This window comes from Diabrotica undecimpunctata, chromosome 3 (genome assembly GCF_040954645.1).
Source record: "Diabrotica undecimpunctata isolate CICGRU chromosome 3, icDiaUnde3, whole genome shotgun sequence".
In the NCBI taxonomy this organism is placed as follows: Eukaryota; Metazoa; Arthropoda; class Insecta; order Coleoptera; family Chrysomelidae; genus Diabrotica; species Diabrotica undecimpunctata.
In genome coordinates this window covers 27672091-27686393 of record NC_092805.1, presented here as the reverse complement: position 1 = coordinate 27686393, position 14303 = coordinate 27672091, and the positions used below count along the sequence as shown (strand labels likewise).

Below are 14303 nucleotides of genomic sequence, written 5' to 3'. Positions count from 1 at the left end.
TATTAGCAAGGCTTTTAGTTTCCATGAATGTATTAACGTTGAAAGGTAAGTTATTTAGAAATTCTTATTTACCTCTTCTTAAAAGTCTTTGCGGTAATCATCAAAACTAGTGTGTACTTATTTTTGTCACTATTTTATTAAAGTCGCGTTTTAATGGCTTGTTGTGTGTATCGTTGAGGTAATGTATGCGTATTTGCTATTTCTTTCAAACATTCACAATACATTGAAATTAAGTGGGCCATCTCACTCTGACAATTGGGGTAGTTGTGAGAGATTGCGTAGCTTTTTAGTTACTTATATGGGGATATTTTTAATAGATAAACTTATTTTCAGCCGTGATAACGAAATATAAAACAAAGGAAATTGCCAACATGGTTTACGGACTAAAAATCAAATTAAATCAGCGATACATGCCGTAAAAATCGGAGAAATGTGGGTCAATGCTGCGGCCAGAAATTTTAAAGTACCAGCACCTACATTAAGAAGAGGAATAAAAAGTAACAATTAAAAAAAATGCATTAAGAACAAGTAATGTTCTCGGCGAAGAAAATAAAAACAAAATAAAGAAACATATCCTAAAGTTGCAGAAAGCTGGTTTTGCACCTACAAGAGCTGGAGTTAGAGAAATGGCTTTCAGATTAGCAGAAGACTTAAATATTAAAACTACCTTTAACAAGGAAAGAAACTAGCAGGTTTTGACTGCTTACAATCATTCTTAAAAATAAACTCTGACTTGATTATAAGAAAATCGGAAGAAAATCAAGAGGTTAAGGCATGAACATAAAAATGTAAGCGATTACTTTAAAAGAAAATAATGCTAAAATGAATAAATGTGCGCTGGAAAAAAATCAAGAATCCCAAGAACCTCGAGAAGACGTTTTGTGAGTTATCTCCTTCCGAACACTCTGACGATCATATGGAAATTACTAAAGACTCTAGTGATAATCTACAAGATGAAGCAAATTGTAAATGTACCGGCTGTAGGGAAATATATTTAACAACATCTAAACAAAGGAGACTGGATACAGTGCATGCATTTCAATGCTTAATTTCATGAAAACTGCTGAAAATATTTTAATATATAGGCGTCATATCAACTTTCACTTAAAATCGCAAAAACCAAAAAACCCTTTACTGTTGGTGAGGAACTAGTTTTACCATGTATCGTAAATGCAACTTAAGCAATTTTAGGTGATAAATACGCTAAACAAATGCAAAATATTCCTCTTTTCAATGACACCGTTAGTAGGAGAATTGAAAATGACATCAGATGTTGAAACCCAACTTCTAAAGAAAATTCATTCCTCAAAGATTTTTATTGTACAACTTGATGAATCTACAGATATTACTAATAAAGCTATTCTTCTTGTTTATACACGATCCATAGATAAAGACAACAAAAAATTATCTGAGGAGATCCTGACCTTGATTGAGTTGCAAGGTAACTCAACCGGAAAAGATATTTTTAAAGCCATTGACGGATATTTTACACTTAAAAATCTTTCTTGGAAAGACTGTGTAGGACTTTGCTCTGACATTGCCGTGGCAATGACAGGTCACAAAACAAGTTTCCCAAGTAAGAAAAGAAGGAAACCGTGATATTGTTTTAACACACTCTATTATTCATCGCGAAATACTTGCTGCCAAAAGATTAAGTCCCGACCTAAACAAGGTTTTGACTACTGTGGTAAAGTCCGTGAACTTTATAAACAGTAATGCTCTTAGTTCGAGATTGTTTGCTTTGTTATGCGAGGACATGGGATCCATCCATTCCAATCTCCTTCTACATACCGAAGTTCGGTAGCTGTCCAGGGGCCGGGTTTTAGCCAGTTTTTATGAACTTCGAGAAGAAGTATATATGTATCTTGATTAAAAAAAACCTGATTTAGCTAAAACACTGTGTGACATAGAATTTATGGTTTTTTAGCAGATATTTTTGAACAGCTCAACATATTGAATCTAGGCCTACAGGGATCATCTAAAACCGCATTTGACCTTTGGAAAAAAATTGATTCATTTAAGAAAAAATGTTGCCATGGGAGTCCGAAGCTGGAAAAGGATCGTCTGAAATGTTCAACTTGTTTTCAGATTTTATCTCTGAAAATGAAGGCTTAAATAAGGATGTTTTACATTCACTGGTTAAGTCCTACATTAAATCGCTTTAAGATTACTTTGAGCAATACTTCCCTGCTGATTCAGATGTAAGGAAAAATAATCTGTGGGTGATTGATCCCTTTTCAGCTACCCACGATAATAATCTGTCTATTCAGGAAAATGAACAGCTTATTGAAATTTCATCCGATGATCATTTAAAAGTGATAAAATCTACAAGGAAACTAATTTCCTGTAGCTGACTGTATACCATGTATATATGCTGGCTGTATATTATTCTCAATATTATATGTCATCAAGAATAAACACAGAAATAGGTTGCTAAATTTGAATGCTCCTATGAGATTGGCGTTAACTTCTTTCGAGCCAAATATTGAGAAACTTTCAAGTGAGAAGCAAGACCAAGGGAGTCATTAATGTATTTTCTTTTTTTATTTTGTAAATAATAAATTCATTAGTAAAACTTCAGTGTTCATGTCATTTTACCTACTATTGGGAAATATTAATAATAATATCTAAGTGGTCCGCCAATAATTCTGAAAGGTGGTTCTCAAGTGGTCCTCAGTGGTAAAAGCTTGAGAACCACTGTCCTAGAGTATTAAAACTATCCAAATAAAGAAGTACTGGAGAGTGTTGGTAAAGAAACGCAACAATAAATCACCACTATAGAAAAAAGAAAACTCTAATACCTAGGTCACGTGATTAACTGATGAGGGAACTAAAGTATGAAATTTTGAAACACATAATACAGAAAAAGTTTCAAGGAAGAAGATCTGTTGACCGAAGGCAGTATTCTTGGTTAAAGAATTTACGTGTTTGATATTAATGCATGTTGATTAATATTTTTAGAGCAGAAAGTTCAAAAATAAAAATGGTACCTAATTATAATTGCAAACCTTAGATTATATAAAAAATTATGGGAAATATATAAATAACAGATTAAATTTCATCTGTAATTTAGAACTCCAATTTATTTGGCATGCTCATCGTTAATTCATAAGCTCCACGTACAGAGCCTGTTGTGATTAAAATCTGCTTTATTTAGTCAATATTTCCGAATTTAGATTAAATTCTTGTACACACTTTGTCCTAATTCTCATCTAAGCATATTTCGTAAACCTCAGTAATCCAAGCTACTTATCCTGGTGCTTTCAACAACCACTGAAAGCTCCGATTCATAATTGAACTCAATTTAAATCTTTGGTATCGAGAAATAGAGTTTATGCCTCGAGTGACGTGAGGAAAGTTTGAAATGAGTTCTCGCACCGCGCGCTCGCTGCACACACGGCCCGGTAATACGCTTGGAATGTATTGCTGTGTAAATTTGCGTGATAAAAAGCGAATGGCTCGTTTGAAATACAACCATAAATAGATCTAAAGTTCGTGTTTAGTAGCCACTTTACCGCTGTGGATATATTCAGCAAACTTCAAGATGTATTTATTGGGGGACAAAATGATATGATTTTTTATGTATAATAATTCAGTCGTATGCTCAACTTAGTAACCCTCCGGCTGGCGCTCTGTCGGTAATTAACGTCCTTATTTAAGATTCGTTAAAGCTTTATTAGTAACATGCAGTTGTCCGTCTAGCTATTCTCAAATAACTATATTAGACAACGTACGACGTGCATACCGCGTTAGTTTATGATTTGTTCAGTTGACGGCATTCCGTACCGCAGCGCGCCTGTCAATGTAAGTAAAATTAGTCTTAAATGCTATCTGGTTTTATTACTTTTTATTTAGTACACATGTAAATACACATAAAACACATGTTATTTTTGTGATGATAGGCAGTCTAAGATCTTAGAGTAGTAAGGGACTAATTGTAAGAAATTGTTGTATATATAAATTTTCTAAAAGAAAAAGAACCTAATGAACATTCATGAGAAAAGTTAGATTTTGATGTATAGGCTTATTGAACAAAAAAAATGGTTAAATAGGCGGTAATGTAGATTAAGGCCGATTCACATTATAGCTCAGGTCACGCTCCGCTCACGCTCAGCTCAAGGTTCGGTCAAGTATTCTTACACGCATCTTAAATGGTGCTATTCACAGTAAACACAACGCTTACGTTCCGTCCCGCTCTTTTGACCGCGGCGATTCTCCAGGAGAATAGTTTGATCGTGACTTGATCTGAGTGGAGTGGAGCGGCAGGGTAGTGTGAATTAGTAACAGTCAGGTGAAGGTACGATTTTTGCAGCTCGATGGATGACAGTTGATTGAATTGGTGTGCTGCTGTAAGGAATTGTAGAACCAGGGAGATAGACTGTATTTTGATACGGTACAATAAAATTTATGTTTTGTCATTCAAAAGTACTGAAAAAATTTAGTTTCATCGTCATAGAAACCTTTATACAGAGTAAAAAACTACCCTTCTGTTTTCCTTGTTTTTAAAATATTGTGCACCCATATTATTGGCTGCTTATTGGTTGACTGAAGCTCTTCTTCGTCCAAACATAAAGCAATGACAGCCAAATCACTGTTAGAAAAATCTTTAAACATGTTAAACAAATTTATATATGCAAAGAACTGTGCCTATTCACTGAGTCACGCCAAATTGAATAGTATACCGAAATTCTTGATCGTGAGCGGAGCGTCTCCTGAGCGCCTACTGTGAATAGTGTACACAATTCTTGATCGTGAGCGGAACTTGAGCGGAGCGTGACCTGAACGTCTAATGTAAATCGGCCTTTAGTGAGACGCTTTATATTAATCAACAAAAATTCTGTGTTTACTTTTCTCTTTACAATTGCATAATAATTTTAATCAAATTTCTATTCAGCAGCAGTTTTTGATTGGAATCTATTCAAACCAAACGATAAACTACCTCCCACAAGAGGTTGCCCAGGCCATTAATAGCTTAAAAATAATAAAGCACCAGGAATTGATCAAATTTGTAGTGACTTCTACAAGCACTTCTTAGCACTGCATAAACTTTTACTTTCTTGTCTGGCCAGGAGAAATGAAAATGAGACCATGCCCTGTGACTGGTCTCAAGGCATAATATGCCCGTTATAAAAAAAAGGCGATCAGCTCCAGTGTGACAACTGCTTACAAAATACTAACAAATATTTTCTACAAAAGGATACATGTTTACACAGTTGGCATAGTTTTAACATACCAGACCAGATTTACTTTAGAAAAATCAACAATTGACCAGATTCATTTATTAAGACAGATGCCCGAGAGAACATTGGAATTTAACTTTGAAACCCATCACCTATTCGTCGACTTCAAAATCGCATACGATACTGTCAAGAAAACAATGTGTGAGTTTGGTATACCAGATAAACTTATCCGATTAACGATAATGACAATGTCTAACTTAAAAGTCAGCGTTAGGATACGGGGCGAAAATTGTCGATCCTAAGATAAAAGATGCCTAAAGAAGGAGATGTCCTAGCTTTCCTCCTATTTAATATTGCCTTGGAAAAGGTAGTCAAAGACACACCAATTAAAGACGGCGGTACTATTTACAATAGATCAATACAAATTTTAGCATACGCTGATGACATTGACATAATAGGGGGTTGCAAGCGAGATGTTGAGCAATATTTCCTAGAATTGGAAACGGCGACGAAACAGGTCGGTCTTGTCATAAACGAAGGTAAAACCAAGTACATGTTGGTTATTAAGAATAATATTGCAAATGAGGAACGGGAAACAGCATTTGGAAGTCATATATTTAAACGTGTTAACAGCTTTACATACCTTGGCTCGCTAGTGACTACTACCAATAAAACAAGTGAAGAAATTAAAAAAAGAATAAACCTCACAAATAGGGCATACTATGGACTCCAAAAACAATTCCACAAACAGAAATATAAAAAAAACTAAATTTATTATATACAAAACACTGCTGAGGCTGGTTTTCATATACGATGCGGAAACATGGACTCTAACGCAAAAGTATAAATGACGTTTGGGAATCTTCTTCTTTATGTTCCATCTCCTCGAAGAAGGTTGGCAACCATCATGGCAATTCGCACATTCGATACCGCTGATCTAAAGAGGTCAAAGAAGTGCAGTTAAACCAAGCTCTCAAATTGATTAACCAGGAGATGGGGCTTCTTCCGTGGCTCCTTCTACCCTGTATTCTTCCTTGCCTTATTAAATGCAACAAAATATAATGCTCGCCCCCATGACATGTCCCAGATACTGCAGTATTCTTACTTTAATTGTATTTAAAACCTCTTTATCTTTTTCCATTCTTCTCAACACCTCGACATTCGTGATTCTATCCACCCAATTTATTCTTAATATCCTTTTAAAAGCCCATAACTCGAAGGCTTCTAATCTGTCCGAAACATCTTTCTTTAATGTCCAAGCCTCCAACCCATATAATAATACGGAGAACACGTAGCATCTCAGAAGTCTTATCTTTAAAGAAATTGAAATGTCTCTGCTGCAGAGTACTTTTTTCAATTTGTTGAAAGAATTTTTTGCCTGTTCTATTCTTGCCTTAATCTCTTTTGTGTACTCATTATTTTCGTTAATTAATATACCCAGATATTTATATTTTCCAACTTTTTTAATTTGTTCTCCATGTATTGTTATGTTTTCTTGGCGCTGTTAGACTTTTGTAATTACCATAAATTGTGTTCTTTTTGTGTTTAGGAACAGTCCGTTTTCTTCACTGACTTCTACCACTCTGTCAACCATTTGTTGTAAATCCTCAAGACATTCCGCTAATAAAATAGTGTCGTCCGCAAACTGTACATTATTGATTGGTCGGCCATTTACTTTTTTTCCCATAGTTAGTTCTTCTAGTGCTTCCTGGATTATTTCCTCTGAATAAAAATTAAACAAAGTAGAAGACAGGACACAGCCCTGCCTGACACCCCTCTCAATCTGTATTTCATTTAAAAAGACGTTGTTCCCTTTTACCACAGTGATCTGACTATAATAGATAGCGCTAATGATCCTGATGTCTCTCATATCTAAGTTTTTGTTGTCAAGTAATTCGATAAGACAGTTAGGTCTGACCTTATCGAAAGCTTTGTTGTAATCCAAGAAACACATATATACTGGTTGATTAACTTCCATGTACCTTTGCACAAGTACATTAACAGCAAACAGGGCTTCCCTCATTCCCAGTGCATTTCTAAATCCAAATTGTGTGTCACTTATGTCCTGCTCAAGTTTGTTGTGTATTCTCCGGTGTATAATTTTTAAAAATATTTTGAGCGTATGACTCATTAAACTTATTATCCGGTGTTCTTGGCATTCTTTTGCATTTGGTTTTTTTGGTAGTGTTATGAATGTTGATATCAGCCAATCTCTGGGATTTTTCCGCTATTGGTCCGACAATAATCCAAGGTAATTACAGGAAAAACACCTATATTCAAAAAAGTTAACTGTGTGGTGTGCAATCTCTTCGTTAGGGATCATCGGACCTTATTTTTTTTTGAGGATGCGCACGCACTAACAGTATACTCTGACCGCTACGTGCATATGTTATATAATTTTTTTTCTTCCGGCAATCAAGAATTAAAGAAACCAACACACGACCTTTCAACAGGATGGTGCAACATGTCACACATCACAAGTATCAATGGATTTACTAAGAACATCGTTTCCTGGCCGTTTTATTAGTAAAAATGGCGATATTCCCTGGCCGCCTCGTAGTCCGGACCTCTCCCTATGCGACAACTTTCTTTTCTTTCTTTCTTCAAAACCTCAAAGGTTACTCTATGTTTTACACAGTTTTGGACAATGGATGCAAGAATGCGTCCGATAAAATGAAGGCCACCTTTCCAATATAATCTTCAAAAACTGAATATTTCTTTTCTTATTCATTAATTTCTATCGGTGTAGTATACGCTTTTCCTATAAAATTTATTTAAAGATATTTTTCCGTTTTTTTTGTTTGTTTGAAATCTTATTGTTTCATTAAATCACCTGTTAATACGAATTTTACCAAAACTTTAGACAAATATGTTAATAACACCCTTACCGGGTACCAGGTACTCCGAAAGCTTATAGAGGTATTATATTCCTGTTCGGTTCAGCTACCCCAAAAAGTAACAAAATTGGGACTAATTTTCGTTAGGCTTTCACGGCCATCGTCTAACTTGTTAAACTGTTTGTTTGGGCTGTTAGGCCGTTGTCTTCTAATGCCAGTCAGCCGGCGTCAGTTTCAGCTTACAAGCGAAGCACTAACATCTCCAGAAGATGCGAACCCCTAGTGTGGGCGAAACGTCGAGAGCTAATCTCAGAAGACAACGGCCGATCAGCTCGAACAAACAGTTGAACAAGTTGGACTAATTTTGTTTATTTGAATTTCTAATCATTGAGTTACAAATTTTTTAATTTTTGCACTTATCAAGTGGTATATTAAAATACTCAAATGCACTCTTAAAGTAGTATTTAAAAAAAATAATTCAAAAAAACATAAAAAGTAAGTATTTTAGAATACAAATTTTACCTTAACTGTGAGATTTTTTACTTTCTGTTATTAAAAATGATTTCGGAAAATATTTATTGATCTATTTCAGTAAACATAATGCTTCACATATATAAGTAAGCAAGTAATAAGTTACAGTGTGGCAATTTATTTTGAAGTTCATCCTTAGATGCCGTAAAGTGCTAAAATGAAATTCCTCTACGATCGACTGCAAAGATATTGGTCGAGTTTCAACGGATTGACATACAGCAATTTATGGCGGTTGTTAAATATCGCCAATTGCAATATCGCTTAAATGGTTACGTCGTGATGGGATTTAATATTTCTATTGGATGGATCGTGTTTTCAAAGACTATAATATTATATAACAATATCAATTTTATTGATAGTACTGAAAATTAAAAGTTTTAAAGCTATTTTATATAAACTGCGAGGCATAGGTTATATATATATATATATATATATATATATATATATATATATATATATATATATATATATATATATATATATATATCGACATAGCTAAATATTAAACAAACAATAATACAACAATTATTATAAAACTGTATAAATCAATTAAGTCACTTATGTACATTAACAATTAACTAAATTTTTTGATTTTTTATTTAGAGAAATAAATAATTAAATTAAATTTAATTTATAAGTTGTTTATAGTTTATTACCCCATGAAATGAAGCTGAAAAATCACTTAAAAAATCGAAAAATTACTGGGCGCTATTATTAAACTGAAATATCTGGGAAAATTCAATAAAAAGGGCGTATTATCTCGTGCTTATCAATACTTTTACTGCGTCATGACATTTTATAGATTTTTATAGATTTTATAACGATTAACAAAAGGTTTCGTAATGGAATACACAGTGCAAAAACCTATCCAAGCGCAGATGCAGATACGGATCATAATCTATTACTAGCAAACGTCAACAATAAACTCAGGAAACCGGAGAGAAAAGTTAAAACCACCAAAATTAACATCAAAAACCTAAAAGACGACAACTGCCAACAGCAACTAAACTCAGAGATAAATAAGTTAACTGAAGGAAGCGTTGAATGGGCAGATATGAAAAAAGCCATACTAAAAGCGGGAAAGAAGGTCCTAGGCGAAGAAGAGAAAATAACTAAAAAAGACTGGATGACACCGGAAATAGTTGAGCTAATAACTGAAAAAAGAAAATACAGAAATAAAGATGAAAATAAATATAAAAGCATCAAGAATAAAATCAAATATGAAATCAGAAAGGCTAAGGAAGAATGGATGAACAAAGAATGCCAGGAATTGGAAGAACTCAGCAACAAACATGACACCTCAAACTTACATAAAAAAAATGAAAGAACTTACAGGCAACACCAGACAAAGAAGAACACTAATAACAAGAGATAATAATGGAGAAATACTTACTGAAGAGAGCAAAATAAAGGAAGTATGGGAACAATATATAATCCATCTTTTCCATGAAGAGAGAGAAAATGAACAAGATATAGGTGAAGAAAAACAATACCTACAAATTTTACCCTCAGAAGTAAAGAATGCCCTTCTTCTTCTTCTTCACGTGCCATCTCCGCGACATAGGTTGGCAATCATCATGGCTATTCTGATCTTAGATGCTGCTGCTCTGAATAGTTCAATTGATGTGCATCCGTACCATTCCCTCAAGTTACGCAACCATGAGATTCTTCTTCTTCCTACACTTTTCTTGCCCTGGATTTTCCCTTGTATAATCAATTGAAGTAGGTTGTATCTCTCATTACGCATAACATGCCCCAGGTATTGCAGCTTTCGTGTGTTGATGGTTTCCAATACTTCCATTCTTTTGTTCATTGTTGAAAGAATGCCCTACAGAATGCAAAACAAGGAAAAGCACCGGGTCCTGATCAAATTCCAGTTGAACTGTTAAAAGCCTTAGATAACGGTAATATAAAGAGACTCACCCGAATTCTCAACCACATATATGTAGAGGGCAACATCCCGGAAGAATGGCCAAATCATGTAATGACTATAGTTTGATAAGCCTAATGTGCCACCCTTTAAAGATTCTCTTGAAAATTGTTCAAAACCGAATTTATAAGAAATGTGAGGAGCAGATAGATGAAACTCAGTTTGGCTTCAGAGGAGGCATGGGTACAAGAGAGGCATTATTTGCGTTGACGGTACTCTTGCAGAAATGTCGGGAATATAACAAGAGTGCATATGTATGCTTCATAGACTTTAGGAAGGCCTTTGACCGAGTGCAGCATATGAAGTTAATAGATGAATTAAAAAACATCAATTTAGACAAAAAAGACATTGAGTTTATTAAGGCTATATACTGGAACCAGAAAGCAGTAGTAAAGGTGAACGATATAGAAACAAATAATATACCGATTGCGAGAGGGGTTAGGAAAGGATGCGTCTTGTCTCCGACGCTTTTCAACGTGTACTCACAGGTCATATTCAGAAAAGCCTTATAGGAAAGAAAAGAGGGAATAAGAATTGGTGGAGAAATCATAAACACCATAAGATTTGCAGATGACACGGTAATTATGGCTGAGAGTATAGAAGATCTACAAACTTTACTAGATACAATAAATAGTGAATGCATTCAAATGGGACTTGACATCAACACAGATAAGACCAAATTTATGATAGTATCAAGGAGTCCAATAAATAATGAACAACTAACTCTTGGTGGACAGCAAATAGAGAGAGTGACAAAATATAAATATCTGGGAGCTTAGATCAACACAGAATTAGATCCAGACCAAGAGATCCGGGTACGAATAGAAATGGCAAGGGCAGCGTTCTTAAAAATTCAAACAATTGTTCTGTGACAAAAATCTGAATATTGCGCTGAGACTGAGGTTTGTTGAATGTTACGTCTGGTCGCAACTATTGTACGGGGTAGAAACATGGACACTAAAAGCGCAAATAGTTAAAAAGATTGAAGCCTTTGAACTTTGGATATACCGGAGAATGTTGAGAATCCCATGGACTGCCAGGGTCACCAATGAGGAAGTGCTCAGAAGAATGGGTCGAGACAAAAAATTGTTGAGAACGATAAAAGTACGCAAGACTGCATACCTTGGACACATACTAAGAAATAATTAATATAGCCTTCTGCAGGTCATCATGCAGGGTAGAGTCGATGGCAAAAAGGGAATAGGTAGAAAGAGGAAGTCATGGCTGCGAAATATTCGAGACTGGACAACCATGACTGTAGACGAATTATTCCACGTTGCAAAAGACAGAGAAGCTTTTAAAAATGTGGTCGCCAACCTCCGTTAATGGGAACGGCATAGGAAGAAGAAGAAGATGACATTTTAGCAAAAAAGCGACTTTTTTCATTCATTTTAATATTGTGAAAAAACTGCGCATTTTAGATAAAAACGTTCAACAGATGACTTTCTTAAAAATACTTTCTCGTTAAAATAAGATTTTCTAAATTAAAAAATGTTTGTAAAAAAAAAGTTAGTCCTTTTTTCAATTGTTTATAATTATTGTTCAAATTTATTAAAATGAACAATAAAAATATTTAAAAGTTATTTCCTATTGTGAGTTTTTATGTAGTTACTAATTGCGAAAGATGGGCACAATCGGTCAAGTAGCATTTTAACAATTACACTGACCGCCATAAAAAGTGGTCACTCTATAAATTTCCGTAAATAAAAATGCATTGGAAGTTTTATGCACTGTTATATTTGAAATTTTTTGCACCGATTTTTTTTTTATCTACTAAAATTATGTATTTTATTGCTTGTTTTTTGTTTCTTAATTGTCGCAAAGATTCTCAATATTCATATTGCGTTTATTGGTTTTCGAAAACCGATATTTGTAAAAGTTGGTTTGCGTTTTATTCACTTTGTAGTGAACAATATAAATAGACAAGTGATATTGTCCCACCCAGACGAACTCTATTATCGGTCCTAGTGGGAAATAGGAGTAGAGGCAGACCACGACTGAGATGGAGGGACGGTGTGGACGAGGACGCAAGGAAAATCGGCCCGGCAAATTGGCAACGGTTGGCGATGAACAGAAACGACTGGCGAAATAGACTGGGGAAGGTCAAGGCTCAACTAGAGCTGTAGCACCACTGATGATGATGATGATATCTAAGTTCAACAGAGCTAGAATCGTTACTTTGATTGAGGAAGGCCACACACAAGTCGACGTTGCTGTCCGGATTGGAGTTAATTAGAGTGATGTGTCTCGAATTGTGAAAAAATATCGAGAAACGAATTCTGTTAGCAATCGTCCAAAAAGCGGAAGACCCAGAATTACCACCAATGTCCAAGAACGCTTTTTAACGTTAACTGCCCGAAGAAACCCCTCTATGACTGCCCCAGCTATCAGAAGAGAGCTACAGCAAGCTCATAATATTGTAATTTGCGATCAGACTATTAGAAACAGGTTATATTCGGCGAATTTATTTACAAGAAGACCATTGTTTGTACCAAAGAGTATGTTAGAGCAAACAAGGACTCGACAGGAATGGGCCAGTTAACATTTACAATGACATGACAACAGATGGGGAAACAGCTCCGTAATGTTTTGGGGCGGCATCATGCTCAATAATAAAACTCCTCTAATTCCCACTGTTTGTAGCACGAATGGACAAATTTATATTGATACCATTCCACAGTCCTGTTGTACGCTTGCGGAGAGGAGCTGTTTGTCCAGAATTTATTTTTATGGACGATAATGTGCCTCCCCATCGTACGAGGCATGTGACAGATTTTTTAGATACAAAAGATATCGTCATATTACAATGGCCACCTTGCTCACCTGACCTCAATCCCATTGAGCACGGATGAGATATGCTCAAAAGAAAATTCAGTACTTGCAGCCACCCCCAAGGACACTACAAGACCTTAGAATAGCAGCGATTGAAGAGTGGGGCACGATGGACCAGAACTACATTAATACACTTATAAGAAGCATGGAATATTGCATTCAGTATTGCATTGATTTAAGAGGTGGAAATACGACATATTTAAGTATTAGTTCCTATATCTGTACAAATTTAAAAAAATATATTTTTAATACATATTATAAATAATAATAATAAATTGTTCATCCTTTAAATTTTGTTTATTGGTTTTTTCAAAATATACAATTTTAAATATATAATAAAGTATTTTGTTAAAAAAAAATAGATTTTACCAGATTTAGCAAATAATTTTGAAAATATTATATTATGCAAAACATTTTTGAGTGTGTATAGTTACATAGTTTACATATAGTTTTGTTTTGTAATAGAGGGTGCTCACAATGGACTTTGAACAGAGTAGCACAGATTGCAGATCAATTGTAAAAACTTTATTATCTGATTCTTTGTCTGTAACCTTTTCTTGACTTGCTTCGTTTTTTAGCAGAATACGAAAATTTTACTTATCTTGTGAAATATTATTTGTTTTAAAAGCTGCTACACAAACTAATTTTGCTGATCGAAAATTATGGAAAAGGTGGCTCTTGACATGGGTTTTATATTATTTTTCCCACTAAAATCTTTGCAGTAAACTCTATATAATTGTGCTTTTGACTTCCATACTATTTTCTAGTATAACTTTGATCTATTTGCCTTGCAGTAATGGGACATAACTTTGGGTAATTTGTCGAAAAAATGTGTTAAGTTTTTTTATCGCTTCTCCGCTTTTTGGCCTCTTTTCAACTTGCTTATTATCTGTAACTATGTCTCTGGCCCACTCCTTTATGGAAATTTCTACAATACAGAGTGCATTTAAAGACATCTTCTTGCATATTCGTATTCGATTGATGTTCAGCGTT

General features: G+C 34.6%; 1 protein-coding gene across 1 annotated transcript; it reads left to right on the top strand.

Moving 5' to 3' along the window:
• The first annotated feature begins 1260 nt into the window (after positions 1-1260).
• LOC140435723 (zinc finger MYM-type protein 6-like) lies at positions 1261-1599 on the top strand. Its single transcript, XM_072524443.1, has one exon. The coding sequence runs from the start codon at positions 1261-1263 to the stop codon at positions 1597-1599; it is 339 nt and encodes a 112-aa protein (XP_072380544.1).
• Positions 1600-14303: the final 12704 nt, after the last annotated feature.

Coding starts and splice junctions, on each gene's coding strand:
- LOC140435723 (XM_072524443.1), top strand. CDS start 1,261: ATGACATCAGATGTTGAAACCCAACTTCTAAAGAAAATTCATTCCTCA.